This window comes from Lontra canadensis, unplaced genomic scaffold (genome assembly GCF_010015895.1).
Source record: "Lontra canadensis isolate GAN:19392208 unplaced genomic scaffold, GSC_riverotter_1.0 scaffold84, whole genome shotgun sequence".
NCBI classification, from domain to species: domain Eukaryota; kingdom Metazoa; phylum Chordata; class Mammalia; order Carnivora; family Mustelidae; genus Lontra; species Lontra canadensis.
In genome coordinates this window covers 6,976,514-6,993,989 of record NW_022631078.1, presented here as the reverse complement: position 1 = coordinate 6,993,989, position 17,476 = coordinate 6,976,514, and the positions used below count along the sequence as shown (strand labels likewise).

At 56.0% G+C, this 17,476-nt stretch overlaps 1 protein-coding gene across 2 annotated transcripts; it reads right to left on the bottom strand.

Moving 5' to 3' along the window:
• Positions 1–226: 226 nt before the first annotated feature.
• On the bottom strand, positions 227–9,517 carry PMM1 (phosphomannomutase 1). Of its 2 annotated transcripts, XM_032882888.1 has the most exons (9): positions 8,778–9,043; positions 7,086–7,189; positions 6,836–6,953; positions 5,674–5,750; positions 5,456–5,547; positions 5,115–5,214; positions 2,016–2,091; positions 1,168–1,283; positions 227–772 (listed from the first exon to the last, which is right to left on the bottom strand). In XM_032882888.1, exons 1-9 carry the CDS (start codon positions 8,836–8,838, stop codon positions 650–652), a joined length of 867 nt encoding a protein of 288 aa, XP_032738779.1. In that variant the 5' UTR covers positions 8,839–9,043; the 3' UTR covers positions 227–649. The 2 variants fall into 2 exon arrangements, with proteins under 2 accessions (XP_032738779.1, XP_032738780.1); XM_032882889.1 differs by lacking the exons at positions 7,086–7,189; positions 8,778–9,043 and adding an exon at positions 9,381–9,517.
• Between the last annotated feature and the right edge of the window lie 7,959 nt (positions 9,518–17,476).

The window sequence follows — 17,476 nt, the reverse complement described above, 5'->3', positions numbered from 1 at the left end:
TCTGGGTCCTGGGGGAGGCACTTGGGGAGAGTACCCCAAACTTAACCTGTTTTAGGGCTTCAGTGGCCCATGGTCAAGTGGGTTGAAGACTTCCTGTGTGACCCGGCAGGGGGTCGGGGAGTCCCTGCCAGCTCTGCCTCAGCTCCCTCACCTGTCAAGAGGTGGCTGGGACATCGGTGGTTTGTGATGGGGGCCAATTACGCATTCAGACAGAGCTGACACCATACCTTGTTCCAGGAACTTTAATGTTTAAGAGAGAAAGTTCTGGCAAATACGCACCTTCCCCGGTGCTCTGCATCCTGCCTGGGACAGGCAAACTGGGCAGGCTCTATCTCATGCCAACATTAGCACAGGCCTACTTGCGGTGTAGACCGAAATCTGTCCTGTTCACAAGTACAAGCAACAGCTGTGGCCAGGGCCATCAAGGTGGAGGACAGAGCCGGTACCCCCAGGAGCTGACTAGCTGGGGACGGTTGTCTGTGCGGACCCTGGCCCTGTCAAGGGAGGCCTTGCAGCAGGTCATAGGCAGGCATCCTGAGCCACAGGAGGAGGGGCCTGGCACCCCCCAACCCCCACCATCAGGGCCAGGGGCTCTCTTTAGGCCTGGGGGGAGCTCTCTGAAGTCCCTACGAGCAGGCATGGGCCCTGGTCACGCCTCATGCGCGGTCTCTGGGAAAAAGATCTCACGGCATCGCTGTACTGTATCCTGCGGAGAGACCACGCTGTGGCCGACGGTCCGGGGATCAGTGTAGATCTCGAAGTCATTCCCACCCTGCGCACAAGGGAGGCTAGGAAGGCACTTATGTATGTGGTGCCTGGAGGAGGTCCCCAGGGCTGAGGCCCAGCATGTGCCCTGCCACGGGGTCCCCTCCCCACAATGGCTCCTGCAGAGCTGCCTCCCCTCCAGCCCCCCTCTCCTCCAGCCCCCCTCTCCTCCAACCCAGGACCCCACCTCCTCAGCTTTCACCAGATCTGCCCTCACTTGCTGTGTGACGTGGGACAAGCATCCAGCCAGCTCTAGCCCCAGCCTTCCAATCTGTGTAATGGGGCTGAGGAACACTGGCTGTTCTCCAGGGGTCTCCTGAGGGAGGTTTCTGTTCCCCTGTGTCCTGGCCTTGACCTGGGGGTGACTTGGAGTGGAATATACCTGGGCTGAGCCATACTCACGGGGCTGGTCTCGTTCCCAAAGAAGTGGATGGTGTCGAAGCTGTCCTGGTCCAGGCTGTCCAGACAGTAGCGCTTGTCCCAGCCCTCAGGGAAGACGTCAAAGCTGATCATGCCGCCTGTGGAGGGTGGCAGACGAGGCTAACAGTGGGGTGGCCCACGGGGTGGACTTGGCCAAGATCCTGCATTTATGCCTACATAGAGCTAGGCACGGGGCCTGGCAGCCTCAGGCTCCTCACTGAGAGCTATGATCCTGGCGGGCAGAACAGGTAGTGAACAGGCCAGGCCACCTCAGGGCAGTGGGGTAGAGAGCCAGAAGGTCCCCCAGACAGCGCTGCGGGGGACACCTCTCTGGGAGGGGACACTGAGCTAAGGCCTGAGCCAGAGCGCCAACTGCAGGGAACCAAGCACAGTCCCCAAGGTGGAGAAGGGCACAGAGTGTCCCAGTACCAGAGGAGGCCAGGGGAGTGCAGGGGCGCGGCCACTTAGGTCCTGGGGTCTAGTATGGTCTGCTTTCCCAGGAGCATCCCTGGACACTGGACACTATGACAGTGGTGTTAGACAGCCAGAGCCTGAGAAGAGGCTGCTGGTGGCAGAGGTGTGAGCCGTGGTCAGATTCCAGAAACATTCTGGATGCAGGGCCTTGGGACTTGCTAGGAGACTGCCCTTGGGAAGGGGTGAGGGAGATAAACACTGAACAAGACGCTTTGGTTTTCTGACCTGAGCAACTGGGTGAGGCAGGGCACGGCCTGGGTTTGGGTGGGGAGGACTATGGGGCAGGAAGGCTTAGGCCGGGGCTGGCGGCCGGGCCAGGCTCTCAGACCCTCCACAGGATGAATGGAAGCACGTACCTCGAGAGAACCTCAGCCCTTTGCCAGCAAACTCTGTTTTCAGGGCTTCCACGAACTTCTCCCGGATCTTCTCCTTCTGCAGGAGCAGAGGGAGCACACTCAGGCTCCCAGGGCTGCTGTGTGCCAGGCCCTGTGCTGGGCACACAACTTGCCGGGGGCTCAGAGGCCTCCAGGTGGATATCGTGATCCCCACTTCACCAATGGGGAAACTGAGGCTCAGGGAACGGCTGTGCCTTGTTCAGGGCAGCCAGCCTCAGTGGCAGAGCCAGGGCCTGAATCCAGAAAGTCAATGACTGAACTTAGGGGCGGATCCCATCCGCGGGGGGGGGGGGGGGGGGTGTGTGGGCGGGGTATCTGAAGGAGGCCTTGGAGCCGGGGCAGGAGGAGAAGTTTGAGGGGATGGGCTCTGCCCAGCTCAACAAAGCAAACCAGATGCCAGAAATGAGTGTGAGGAGCCACGAGCACATGGAGCCCTGTTACTACGTGGCCGTGGCCGTTGCCGTGGGTACTCAGAGCAAGGTCAGCAGGATCCAGGCACAGCCATGGGCCCAACCACAGGGTGACGTGCGCCGGCTGGACACCTCCCATGTGCAGGGGGCTGGGGACCTGAGCAGTGCCCAGGAGCCCCCTGCCGCCCCCCACTCCTCTGGCAGGATCTTGCAAGTCTGCAGCGTATCTAGAGACTTGGACTAAGGAGACATGCACTCAAGGACCCCCGGCCTGGCCCTGCTGGGGCCACAGATGGAGGAGCCATGCAGGGCCTAGAGGGGCAGCTCCGTGGCTGCTGTGCTGGGGACCAGCGCCACAGGACGGAAGGTTCATGCAGTGCAGGTTTGCCATGCCCAAAGCAGCAGCAAGAGCCTGGAGGGACAGTCAGCTCACAGGTGGCCTAGAAGGGAGCTTGCACACATCCGGGGGGACCAAGAGCCACTGAGGATGCTGAAGCCTGGGAGTAGAGTACCTAGGACTGCATTTTAGTCAGTCCACGCTGGGTAGGACTGGAACAGAGAGAGGCAGGCAGTGGCCAATGGTTTGGGACCTGAAGTGGGCCAGGGAAGACATGAGCTATAAGGCCAGATATGGCCGAATCTGAGATAAAGGCAGGCCTCCTGGGTTCCAGGCCTGGCTGTGTGACCATGGGCAAGTCGCCTGACTTCTCTGAGCCTGTTTCCTGATCTAAAGGATGGAGAGGTAATGAATGAATCCTCCCTCCCTCCCTCTCCTAACAAGCAGAGAGGTGGGATGTGAGGCCCCTGCCTACTGTGGCCTTACCTTCCCAGCAGGCAAATGGTCCCCCAGGGAGGCCAGAGTCCCCACCAGAGGCCACTCTGTGGGCCCACAGTTAAGAGTTAACGGGGCCCCAGGCAACCCAGGATGGGTGTACTTCCTGTCTCTGGAGAACGAGCCCTGTGTGTCAAGTCTAGCCTTAGCAAGGACCAGCACTGTGATACTGAGCTAGTCAGCCTATGGCCTCCGTGTCCTCGTCTAAGGAAAGGGGCTACCTGCTCTTGGGATCTGAAGGACTGAAGAAGAAGAAAAGAAGAAAATAAATGGGATCCTGGCTGGTGTAGGTCACACAGGCCAGGGAGTCTGTGCCTTCCCCTCAGACTGGAAGGGGGAGAACAAGAGCCAGAGAGATAAGAAAAGACTCTGGAAGCTGCTGGAAGGGTCAGTGTGTGCCAGACTTCCAACTCGCCCAGTCAGTACAGCCCATGGGATGGGAACTGTGCTCACCCCCATTTACAGATGTGCAAACAGAGGCACACGGTAGCTAGCAAAGCCCCCGGCTGCTCGGCCTGAGTAGGGGCCACCTCTCAGTATGTGAGTGGGAGGGGTTCTCTGCCAATGGTCAGTCTTCACCACCCCAAAAGGAAAAGTCTCCGTGCCCGTGGGCAGTGCCTCCCCTAAGTCTTGGGACATGGACTGGGATTAGAGGTGGGGGTCAGTGAGCATCCCTGAGAGTCCCACCCACCCTCAAGGAAACCTCACCCATTCCCTATGGGACCTTGGCAAGTCATTTCCCCTCTCTGAGCCTCAGTTTCCTCATTCATAAAATGGGACACCACCACCTGTTTCACTCATTCAGAAAATATTTCTCGAGCACTTGCTATGTGTTGGGCACGTGACAAGCTGGCCCTTAAGGAGCTTACAGCTTCCGCGGGGGAGAGAGACAGTAACCGAGATTTGGAAAGTAGGTGAGAGAGTGTACTAGAGGGTGGCGATGGCTGCCTGGGGAGAAGCAGGACAGGAAAGGAGCAGGGGCAGGGGTGCCAGGTTAGATGGAATGAGAAAGGGACACCTGAGCAGAGGGGGAAGGGATGAGGGAGAGGAAAAGCACAGCCCTGAAGCTGTCTCCATCTCCACCTGCTATCTCTAGAATCAACAAGGAGGATGTGGTTGGAGCAGAGACAGCAAAGGCCAGAGAAGGCCAGAGATGGGCCAGTGGCAAGAGGCTTGGATGGCCTTACTCCTGAAAAGATGGGGTGGGCGGTACGGATGACACACAAAATGCAAGTCAAGGTTTAGCAGGGGCGCGCGTACCGGAAGGCAAGAGAAATATCGGTATGTTCTAAGAACAGATGCACAGAGAGAAAGCTGAAAGGGTGGGTGCGGGCTGGGCAGACCCCTCAGGGCTCAGGGCACCAGGGGAGGGGCTGGGGCACTGCCAATCGGCAAGGGGAGTGCTGGAAGCACTGTCAGCAGGACGTGGGGGGGCTGACATGCTTTAGAAGGTTCTCAGTGGCATCGCTGGAGAACAGACTGGCAGGGGGTTATGGGGGGAGCTGCCTGGGGGGAGACACACAGGTGAACAGATCTGAGGCCACTCGAGAGGCTGGCCCCCACGTGGGCGGGAGGTAGAAATGATGCCCTTGGCTTAGGTAAGTGATGGCTGCTGATGCCAGTCACCAAGGGAAGGAAACCAGCCACGGAGGAAAGACATGGGAGTGCCTAGACCATGGCTCGGGATGGGTGTCCCAGAGGGTATTGGCTGAATCAGAACTACCGCCGCCCCCCGCGCTGAGCCATCTCGCTGACGAGACAGGCTCAGACAGGCTGAGCGGCCGAGGTCCGAGCCCAAGGCTGCGCGGCAGGTGCTACCTTGTCCAGCTTGGAGAACTCGATCCTCTCCTCCAGCGTGCAGCTCCGGCCGATGGGCGAGATGTTCAGCATGCCGTTCCGGAACTCGATGAAGGTTCCGCTGGCGGTACAGGGGCAGGAGGGCGGGCAGGGGGCCAGAGAGAAGGACAGCCCTGAATTCAAATCCAGCCCCATCTGGGACCACGGCCTCCTCAGACCTCACCCGGGACAAGAATCCACACAGCGATAAGCTGGGGCCCCAGCGCCTGCCGGTGGCATCCGGGAGACCCGGCCCTGTCCTCCCTGAGGCCTGGGGCGGGGGTGGCAGGGCAGGCTGCAGGCTGCAGGCTGGGAGGGCTCACCGCTTCTTGGGCAGTCTGAGCAGGGCCATGTAGCGCAGACAGAAGTTGATCAAGTCCTGCAGCAGCTCCTCTCCAAGATGGTTCTGGATGGTCTGGGCAAGGAACGCGGGGCTCTGAGGGCGGCGGGCACAGTGCCCTCCCCCGGCCCGGGACCGAGGCACCAGAGGCTGTGCCGCTATGGAAAAGTGTCGCAGGCTGAGGCCCTGAGGGGCACTGACCTGCTTGGAGAGCAGTCGTCCATGCTTATACTGCACGGTCCCATTCTCGGCAAACACATAATCAAACTTCTCAATGACTTCAGGGCACATGGAAGCCGGGAAGAAAGAAAGACTGTGAGACCAAGCCCCCAGAGCCAAATGGAGAGAGAGAGCTCACACTCCTTGGGTTTGGCATTCAAAGCCCATTTGTTCCATCTGAAACCTGCTTTTCTCTGCTCTTTACCTTCAACTTTTTTTCCAAACAAGCCAGCAAGTCGGTCAACACCTCTGGGCCTTTGCACGCAGGTCCTTCTGCCTGGATCGCCCTCCCTACTCCAAGATGCCGCTCCCTCCTCTGGCAGCCTCAAGAGACTTCCCAGCAGAGGGCGCCATTTCTGGGGTGCTCCCACAGCACCCAGGGTCCTGAGGCTCCCGCCTTGTTTTATAGTTTCCATCACTATTCTGCAAGGGGAGCTGTATGGAGGAGTTTTCAGCTCTGGCTGCCACAGTAAGTGGCTGGAGGGGGCAAGAGGAGAGGCTCAGGGAGCACAGCCAGGAGGGAGCGTGGACAATGGAGGGGCCCTCGAGATGCAGAGGTGGGTCCTCAGGGAGATATTTAGAGACTTGCTGATGGGATGCACAAGGGGGTAGGGGAAAAGGTAAAAGGTAAATTTTCTAGTTCATGAGCTGGTGGGATGTGCCTCAGTTGTGCTGAGACCTGGAACTCAGCTGAGAACAGATGCTCTGGGGCCAAAACAACTTCCCCGGGTGACTTCAGAATCCTCTGTTCAGTGGGATAACTGTGCCCACCCTACAGTGTGGCTGTCAGGATGCAGTGAAAAGAAATCAACACATGGTCATTTTCAGTAATGGCAGCCACTACTGCTACGTGCACTTTAAACAGGAAACCTGAGACTCAGCAGAGAGAGCTGAGAATGTCAACTACTCCAGGGCAAGATTCTGCCTGCTTTGTTCCCTGCCCTTTCTCCAAAGCCTGCCACAGTGCCAGGCACATGACCGGGGCTCCCTGTGAGCTAGTGAGGGAGCTATCTGACTGTTTCCTCTACTCCCTCTGCCCCACAGAAGCGGGGCTGGGTCTTTGAAGGCACAAGGGTCCTGGGACCTCCCGAACTACCCCCACCCCCATCTGGACTGTGGAGCCGGCTCTGGGTGCTCCTCCTACCTTCGTCGCCATCTCCCAGCTGCTCGGCAATCTTAGAGTAGTCGGACCCGCCCACCACACCGATCTGTACCCTACTACGCAGCTTCTGCAGGAAGGCAGCCACCTCAGGGTCAATTTTCTGCAGGGGAGTGGGGAAAGCACAAGATTTCTGGCTGTCAGCAGGTCTGGGACCTCACTCAACCCACATGCAGTACTCAAGGGGGCCCATGTTCCATCTGAATCTGAGGTAGCTCAAGGTTAGAACCCAGACCTCAAAAGGAGACGTCACAGATTCAAACTCTCGCTCAAGTCCCTCAATTGCAGATGGCTCTCGGGCAACTGGCTTTGCTTTCTTTGCCTTAGTGACTGTCCCATCTGTAAAATGGGGATCATAGCAGCAACCAGCTGGAGGCCGTCCGTGCTAAGATTAAATGAGATAGTGCATCCCGATGGCTTGGAAACAAGCAAGCAATTCACTGGCAACTAATCACATGAAGATTCCCTAAGGAAATGAAAACTAATGAGTTATACTCCATGTTTTCAGGTTCCCGGCTATTTAAAGCCGAGAGTACCTATAGGGAAATGACCTTGTCAAATTCTGCCACTGAGAGTGTAAACTGGTGCAGCCCCTTTGTAGGGCAATTTGGCAAGAGAACTTAAAATGCATTCACCCCGTCCCCCAGAATTTCCACTTCTCTTGCCTGGGTATATATGGAGGTTCACTGAGGTGTGGTTTATCATAGTGAAAACCTGCAAACAACTCCTAAGCTTGTCGACCCGAGAAGGGTAAACACCTGATCTGAAATGGTGCCCTGTGGTTACAGAGCAAGGCAGGCCTGTGCTTCCAACAGGCAAAAGTCCCTAAGGCATGCTGTTAACTGTCCAAAACAAGTAGCTCAGCACAGAGTTTACCTGAGACTCTCTCTCTCTCTCTCTCTGCCCCTCCCCCTGCTTTCTCTCTCTCAAATAAATAAACAAATCTTTAAAAAAAAAAAAAAGGCAAGTTGCAGAAAGGCACACACAGTATGACACTACTCATAAAAAAAGGCGGGGTGGGGGGTGAGCGCCTGGGTGGCTCAGTAGTTAAGCGTCTGCCTTCAGCTCAGGTCATGATCCCAGGGTCCTGGGATCGAGCCCCACATGGGGCTCTCTGCTCAGCAGAGAGCCTGCTTCTCCCTCTCCCACTCCCCCTGCTTGTGTTCCCTATCTCGCTGTGTCTCTATCAAATAATAAATAAAATATTTTTTAAAATTAGCTTTTATTTATTTATTTATTTAAGTAACCTCTATACCACGTGGGCTAGAACTTAGGAACCCCAGATCTAGTCACATATCTTTCGACTGAGTCCGCAGGGTTCCCTGGTAATTAACTTTCAAGAGCACTAAGGACAGGGCTTGGCATTAACTGGTGGACAGCAATAACACATGTACGGGCTGTTGGGTCAGTAGAGCAAAGGGTCAAAGGGAGGGGTTGGAGCTGTGCCTTAGACCTTGCCACCCTCCCTCCACTGTCATCTTTCTCCCATACCTGAGGACCCTGGAAGCTACTGGAGGCAGAGCAGCCTGACTTCTCCCTGTGCTCCCAGAGCCTAATCCAGGGTCTTCCGGTAGGGAAGGGGGTGCCATTTAGGACCTAAGAGGGGAGGCTAAGACCTGGCTTCCCATCAGCCTCTGCCTTGCAACCCAGCCCTACGGGTCCCTGCTCTAGGGGATCCCAGCTGTCCCCTAAGGCCCGGCTGGAGGGCGGAATAGCCTCAGGGCTGTCCAGAAAGAGGCCTGCCTATTTACTACTGTGAGAATCGGTCTAGGGGCTCATCTAGGGTGAGATCCAAAGCTAGAAACACTGAGCGCGGGGCAGAATTTGGAGGATCAACACAGTGACAAGTCTTTAGAAGAGTGGTACTCCCACGCTCCCTGGGCCACGACACCTTCACAGTGACCAGACCTGGCCCGGTGACTCTCACCTCCGGGTGGGCGGAGCCCAAAACTCCTCCGAGGAGGTACAGAAGCCCTACCTGCTTCCATAACTGAGGGTGGGAGGTGAAGTGGCAGAGGAGCTTGAGAAATCAGACCTAGGCCGGGGCCTGGAAAGGTCAGGTGGGATGGCTTCACGACTCCCGGACTCTCCCTAGATAGCGACTCTGATGCTCGGGTGCGCGCCGAACCCTGTCTAGAACCCTGGGCTCAGATGCCAGTTTCGGGCTACAGGTGCGTCCTAGAGGCGGGAGCCCGGGCTGGGGAGGCGGGGGCGTCCGGGGACCAGGCCTCAGCAAGACGAAGCCTGAGCCGGGGGGGGGGGGTAGGGAAGCTAGGTCCCCGCTCGCAGTCTCCTCCCTCCAGAATCCCACCCGCTCCGACGCTCCCGGGCAGAACGTGGGCGCAGACACTCGCGGGCTGCGACATGGGGGGCCGGGGCCGCATCACTCCCAGCGGGCGGCCCTGGGGCGTCAGGGGCCGGGGACCGCTGCATCCCACACTCCGTCCTGGGGTGTCCAGCGTCACCACTTTCGGCCTCTGAGCGTCCGCGTGATACTCCCGACGGCAGCTGCTGAACGTCGGGGCCTTACCTGGCGAGCCGGCGTCAGGGTCCCGTCCACGTCAAACAGGCAGAGGACTCGCTCCTTCCTGCGGGCGCCCTCAGCGGAGACGGCCATGGCTGCAACTCCGCGCGCGCGGCGGAGGCCAGGGATGCGGCCGCCACAGCCGCTTCGGAAAGAGGCTAGACCAGGCGGAGCCTGGGAGGGGCGGGGCCACGTGGCCAGCCGGCGGGTGCCAAACCGGGAAGGGGCGTGATCAGGGCGTGATCTAGGCGGGAGAGGGACAGCCCGGACGGGGCAGAGGCGGGGCCTGAGCTGACTCAGGGAGGCTGGTTCTGACTGCACCGGGAGGGGAGGGGGCGTGGCTTTGGGTGGAGCTGAGCGCGGCGGGTTGGTCGGACTGTTTCAAACCAAACGGAGGCGGGGCCTGGGCCGGGGCCCGGCGGGAAGTGATACAACCCGGAAGAGAGGAGCGGGGCCAGAGTCCCTCCTTCGCGGGAAGATTCTGATTGCATCTGGTCGAGAAGGGGCTGGACGGGGGCGGAGCCTCAAACTCCGCAGTGCAGTGCAGGGCGGGGCAGGGCGGGGCAGGGCGGGGCAGGGCGGGGCGGGTCTCAAAGAACCTGCGCTGTCTCCGACTCGCCCCGCCTGCCATCATCTGTGACTCACCGGCCTGTTGCTAATGCCTTTGCCCTACAAATCTCAAGCCTTAAGTGATCACCTGATGTCCTTTGCTCAGGCTCTGGACTTTGCCAGATGGCCTTCGCCGATTCTTACTCCCCTGCTGTCATTGTGTCCACCCCATGAGGCCCTGTTCATGGTCCACCTCCTTCAGGAAACCTTCCTGGACCCTTCTGTTCACGACTATTTAACATCACATTGACTTTATGGTTAGTTCTAGGTTTTCTTCCCCCCTTCACCACTACGTGACTTTGGACAAGTCACTTCACCTCTCTGAGGCTCTGTGTCTCCACCTATAAAATGGGAAGACTACCACCTACTTTGAACGGTTGTTGTGGCACCTGCAAAGAAATAATAAATGAAAAAGAGCCCACATAGTACCCGGCACACAGCAGACCTACTCCAAAGGAGAATTTCTACAGATGTACTTGGTATCGTTCCTGATTAAACAGCTAATGGGACATCAAAAGTCTTAAAAATGGGCAGACCTTTGGGCAATTTAACTTGTTGGAAATAAGGGAGAATTTGGGGATTGGTTAACTTAATTATGATCCATTTATGAGATGAAGTGCCATGAAGCCATAAAACCTGCGTAGTAGAATATTTAACATGGAAAGAGCATTAAAATGGAAAGTAGCAGGCTGTCCCTGGGAGTGGTATCACGGTGAATTTTAACGTTTTTCTCCCCTCAGAAATGCATCGACTGCAGCTTCCTCTTCTCCAGGACTCTTTTTTTGGGGGTGGGGGGGTCTTCCTTCCATACTGCCAGAGCCCAGCCCACCCCTGCTTCCCTCTGTGCTCCCCGGGGATGTCATTCAGCTTGACCGTATGCCTGGATGGGCATCTTTGCCATACCCGCCATTCTTGCCCTGACGCCTATGATCAGCCCCGGCAGTTTTGGTCATACAAAGACACACATCCACACACCTATGAGTGGCACTTCGGCGCATGATCCTTTGATAGTTGGGTTTTGTTTTTTTATTTTTGTCTCCGTAGCTGCAGTGGCCCGGGAAGATCATGGAAGGCAGAGTCAGGAAAAGTGTAATTTGGTCCCTGGTAACTGTAAGGACTTGGACGGGTCACCTGTCCTGACCTGTTTCTTAATCTGTATAATGGAGATGTAATCGGCACCTGCTATGACTATGAACAGTGAGACAGTAGTGATGGAGTAGCAGGCAAGCTAAAGGACAAGGTACAAGTTGACTTCCCGCAACCCAAACCCCCCCTCACCCCCAGCAGTGGGGCAGTAGGATCTGTGTGACATTCCTCTAGGAAACTTCCAACTATTTTCATGTTAATGCTTTACTAGAGGGAAAACAACCTTAGCTTGATAATAGCAAGGACTCCAGTATCCTGAGGGTCCTCTTAAGCAATGAAAATCCTTTTGGACACCTCCCTTTTCTCCCTTTTTCATTACCCCCAACTCCCAAGTAGAGAATCAGCCAGCCCTCACAACCCTAGTGTAGCGCCTCTTTCTGCCCAAGGGTCCTGTGCCCGTGCTTTAATAAAATCACCTTTTTGCACCAAAGACATCTCAAGAACTCTTTCTTGGCTGTCGGCTCCCGACCTCGCCTATATTCCAAAACTCCATTAACAGTAACTGTTATTTCTTGATCCCTAGACTGTGCGCTAGGCACCACACTGGGCACTCGACTGCATATCTTCATTCATTCTCAGAGCAGCTGTAGAAGGTACTATTGTTGTTGCAAGATTTATTTTCCTTTGGTGCCCATGGTCCTCGGTCAACACCGCTTTGAAGAATGAAGACGTAGACCAGAGGGAGAGTGGTGGGCAGCAACGCAAAGTTTATTGAGTGATAGTACAAAGCGCCTAAGGAGGGAGGAGACCCAAGCGAGTTGCCACCAGACTTTCTTAAGTCTAGGGGTTTTCATGGGCTTGTTCATGGGCTGGTTTGTTGTTGTTGTTTTAAGATTTTACCATTTGCCAGGGGGGAGAGAGAGAGAGAACAAGCAGGCAGAGTGGCAGCCAGAAGCAGAGACAGAAGCAGGTTCCCTGCTGACCAAGGAGCCAGATGGGGGACTGGATCCCAGGACCCTGGGATCATGACCTGAGCCAAAGGCAGCGCCCTAACCGACTGAGCCACCCAGGCATCCCCATGACGGGCTGTTTTAATCTAATTAATTCTCCCGGTGCCTGTCACCCAATCAGGTTTTTGTCATTTATCTGTCATGTGGAAAAGGGTGGAGGGCTCCTTCCAGGGTGGGTGTAGAATCCTTTTAAGGATGGTTTCCTCTTAGGGTAGGGGGTTTGGCAGGGAGCTTTGGCCCTGTGGCCTCTTCTTCTAACAATCTTTCATCACTGTCTCCACTTGGTGTAGAAAAACAAAAGGGATGTGTCCAAGGCTTTACAAAGCACCTGGCAGGCCCCCTGGGCTGAGACCAGCATGGACAGGTAAGGTGAGTGACATGCCACAGGCAAAAAACTTAGGAGAACACCAAAATAAATATAAAAATAAATGGCAATTTAATTTTTTAACAATATTTTTAAAAATCAAAATTAATGCAAAAGAATCCATGACAAGCAGAATATAAGAAAAAAATTTAAAAGACAGGATCAACAGGGGTATCTGGGTGACACAGTTGGTTGTGCCTCTGACTCTTGGTTTCCGGTCAGGTCATGATCTTGGATCCATCAGATCCAGCCCCAAGCTGGACATCGTGCTGAGCGCAGAGCCTGCTTGAGATTCTCTCTCCCTCTCCTTTCCACTTGTGCTCTCTCAAATAAATGCACAAATCTTTTTTTTTTTTTTAAGATTTTATTTATTTATTTGACAGACAGAAGTCACAAGTAGGCAGAGAGGCAGGCAGAGAGAGAGGGGGAAGCAGGCTCCCTGCTGAGCAGAGAGCCCGATGCGGGGCTTGATCCCAGGACCCTGAGATCATGACCTGAGCTGAAGGCAGAGGCTTTAACCCACTGAGCCACCCAGGTGCCCCTAAATGCACAAATCTTAAAAAAAAAAAAAAAAAAGACAGGATCAGTAATTGTGCCCTGCCGAGGAGCCATATTCAAGCTGGGCAAAAGAAAAAAAAAAATCTGCCTTTTTTCCCCAGGCTCTGTGCCAGAGTTTGGTTCATTCATTAAACAAATGCATTGCACTACATGCTGTCCTGAGTTCTGGGAACACTGTAGAGAACAAAACAAGGGCCCTGTTTTCTGTTGGATACAGACAGCAAACAGAATCATCTGCATGGGAAGGGAAGCCCAACTCGTTCTCCTGCCCGTCCTGTTCCTCCTGCTCCATCCGGATCTGGTCCCTGGGACTCTGGGCACTGGCGGGACCTGAGACCCCTGCCAGGGTCCAGGAGTGTAGAGCCGGTGGGTGGGGCTGGAGTGGCATGATTAGTCTCTCATATCTCACAGCCAAGACCTGTTCCATTGCCCAAGAATTCCTAAGAACTGATTGAATGCAGATACCCGGGCCCCACCCCCACAGCTGGGATCCAGAAGCTGTAGGATAGGGCTTCACAGGGCAGGACAGGGTTTTGCCTCCTGCAGATTGGGTCCACAGCAATAGCACACCTGTGCCTTAGACGTGCAGTGAACTAGTTTCCTTACAAATACCTTCCACAGTCTTTTTCTGAATTTTCATCTCAACCAGAGGGAGTGGCCCTTGTGGCCACCAGTGTGTCCCTTTAAGAGAGAGGCTTGTCCCTGGCAACTGGTACTCAGGTGGGGCCCTGGAGTGGCCCTAGGGAGAGGGAGGAGGAGGACTGGGGGAACTGGGACTAGAAAGACCGGCCAGAAGGCATTTCCAGAGCACCATAGGAAGCCAGGCCTAAAGACAGGGGGCCTGAGACCCTAACCCAGAAGGTTCCTGCTCAGGAAGGCAGGCTCTGGCTTTGTGGCGCCAGGCATCTGAGGTTTGGAGGTTAGTGAAGCTTCCATATCTGGTTTAGACACTGTGGCTCCTATCCTGGGTGTTTCACTTACTTTTGCCAAAAACCTTTGGAGGTGAGTACCCTTATGTCAATTTCTAGAGGTCAGTACTGACACTAGGGAGGTGAAGCTGGCTTTCAGGATCACAGTGTAACCAGGATTCACATTCCGTGCTGTTCCTCTAAAGCTTGTGCATTTCCCTGCCCCCTTCCTGGAAGGCCAACTATCAATGCGTGCTGAGTATAGTGGCTATGGACCCTCTTTCTCCCTGCCTGGAGTGTGACTTTTCAAGGGTTGCAGTCCCAGCCTGTGGGGCAGTCTTGGTGTGGTGTGTATATAGTCAAACTGACAGCTCCTGGGGCTGCCCCGACACAGCCCAAGGGTGACCTTGGGCAGGTCCTTCCCAATGTCTGAGCCTGTTCCTCATATACAAATGGGGCCACCAGTGCCTGCCTCCTCCAAGCAGTCAGGAAGATGAGGGGCACAGGGAAGGAGATGTGCTACAAGAGGCTTTGCAAAGAACAGTCCGGGCTGGTTGCTGGTTCTAATTCCCTCTGGGTTCAGGGGCAGCAGGAGGCTGGGGAGATTGTGGATGTTGGCTTTTTTCCTCCCTATTTCAAAATGTCTGCTGGGCTTACATTGTTTTCACAATAAACAGTGCATGGAATTTAAACAAGTGGAAGGGCGCATGCTCAGAGGTGTTTATGGAGGAGGTGGAGGGCTGTGGCTGGGTTGGCACCAGGCCCCCTTGGGGCCAAAGCCAGTGGGGACAGGGATGACACTGCCCCACCTGGAGGTGGGGGGCAAGGGCGGCAGTCCTCCCTACCCCCACACCTGGATCAGCGCCCAGCCCCAGGACTGAGGACTTGGCAATTCACTCCTCATCTCTGGAACCAGACGCAGGGAGATGAGTCCCCACCGGGAAGGGTGGCAGAGACTATCTGAGCCACAGTCTTCATTCTACAAATGAAAGAAGAAGCAGCTGAGGCCCAGAGAGGGGGAGGCCTTCATTAGGGTTATTTGAGTCAGAGGCCTGTATCCAAGTCCAGGGTTTTTTATCACCTGCTCTCCCCTTCAGTGTTGGCTCCCCAGGAGATGCTGGCTCTTTGCCAGGTCCTGGGCTGGACGCCGTGCTCCCAGGTGATCAGAGCCAGGCCCTACCCCTGGAAGGTGCCCTTGCTAGTGGGAGTGCGCCAGGAAGCGGAGAAGACTCCACTCTGGGGTGGGGAAAAAATCAGGACGGTTTTGTAGAAGAAACGCTGGAGCTGGGCCTTTAGCTCCGAGTAAGGGACAGCTCTGTGGACAGGTGGGGAGAGGTGACCCGATGCAGCAAACTGTAACTGAGGGAGGGGTTGGAAAGCGCTTGCAGTGATAGGGCCCTGTACTTGCTGCAGGGTATGGGGGTTGGAGAGGCCCAGGGTCTGAGAAGGGCCTTGATGGGGTACCTGGTTGGCTCAGTGAATTAAACATCAACCTCTGATTTTGGCTCAGTTCATGGTCTTGGGGTTGTGAGATCGAGGCCTGTGTCGCTGTCTGTGCTGGGTGTAGCACCGGCTTGGGATGCTCTCTCTGCTTCTCCCTCTGCTCCTCCACGGTGCCACCTGGTGGCCGTCTTTCTCCCTGCAGCGTGACCTTGTAGGGGCTCTCTCCAGGGGTGGCATGGGGGCGGGGGGAGTCTGTGGAGCAGAGATCTCTGCAGGGGACTCTGGGCTCCCAGGCAACGCTTCAGACCAGGGCCCGGCCCGTCCCACAACCCCTGCCCCCTTCCAAAGCAGCCGGGCTCCATGGTCAAGGCGCGCACATTCAGAGATGTACCAGGCCCCTCGTGGGTTCTCTGCTGCCCTCTCAGGCCCGAGCACCTCTGAGCTTGAGGAACCATGGGTCTCATGGTCCAACCCGCCAGCCCGGGTGGACATCTTCCTACACCATCTTCCCACGCCAGGGCAGGTCCTGCCCCCACCAGCGGCCTACTCTTACCTACTGGTTCCCTCAAGCTTTGGGGAACTTTGCTGGAATGTCCACTCCTTAGAGCTTCCTCTATCCAATACCACCACCAGGCGCCCTCTCTCCCTCCTCGATGGTTCTCCTCCCGCCTTCCGGGGCCTTGCAGGTCCTCACTACATGCTGTGAGAGAACCAAGGCAGGCAGCACAGAGCGGGTCCTCAAACCCACAGAAACAGGGGCAGAGATGTTCACAAAATCCAGTATCTCGTAGGATCACGGAATTTCTGATGACTTTTTCCTCTCGTCTTTGTACTTTCATTGGTCGCTTACATTTTCTAAATATAGATTATCTTGTAAATCCCTCCCCCTCAAAAAAATTCGCTTTGGGAAAAACAGATTAAGAATTTTAAGTGCACCCCAGAGCAAAGCTGGGGTAGCTCCGTCAAAGCTTATGGACTCAGGGCAAGAGGCTGACTGGCTGCGTAGTCATAGCAGCTCTGACCATTCCTGTCTCGGGGGGGCCCATTCCTCCCCACACTCTGAATACCCGGGCACCGGCCAGGTCGGGGGGCCTTCCTCTCCGGGCACTCGGCTGATACACAACACCCCTCCTCTTCCCTGACTCCTGCACTACCCCCCCTCCCTGGTTTTCTGCTGCCTCTCACACCACCCCATCCCCAGTCTTTCCTTTTTTTTTTTTTTAATTTATTTGACAGAGAGAGATAGATCACAAGTAGGCAGGGAGGCAGGCAGAGAGAGGGGGAAGCAGGCTCCCTGCCAAGCAGGGAGCCTGATGTGGGGCTCGATCCCAGGACCCTGGGATCATGACCTGAGCTGAAGGCAGAGGCTTAACCCACTGAGCCACCCAGGCGCCCCCCCACCCCCAGTCTGTTCTCAACACAGCAAATCCAGCAAGTCACTTTCTGACGTACGAGGCCTGGTACCATCTGACTCACCAGGTTCTCCGGCCTCCACACCTTCCACCAACACCTCAGCTCTCAGGCTCCAGCCACTCCGGTCTCCTTCAGTCCTTCCAGTGTTCTTTACACTTGCTGCTCCCTCTGCCCGGAATGTTCTGTCGCATCTGTCCTTCGTCAGTTAGGCCTCAGCTGAAACATCACCTTGTCACACGGCTTCCCCCCATTCACACACTCTGCTGCCACCTGGTTTTAATTCCTCCCCAGGGCTGTGCCACCTCAGATGACCAAACTTCTCTCCCCTTTTTGTCTCCCAACCTCCCCAGAATAGAATCCCTGCCAGGCAGGGGCCCTGTTGGTCCTGCTCACCACCGTACCCCCAGCCCAGAGCCCAGTGCTGCTTCATATATGCTCGGGCTACGTGATCTCGGAGCAGGCACTCTTAAGGACTCCTGCCTCTGAACATGCCAGCCATCACGGGGTGGGGGGTGGGGGGAGAAAACAAGGCCAGCCAAAGCCACCTACCCTGTGTGTCCTCTGGGGAGCCAGAACCGTCTTCTCCAGCTAGTGTGCTGGAAAGACTCCACGCCTCAACAGTGAGGTCTCACGGGTGTGGTGGTGAGAACACAGGACCTAGACTCCAGGGCTCAGCCATGGGCCACATGGGTAACTTCCTTTCTCCGCACC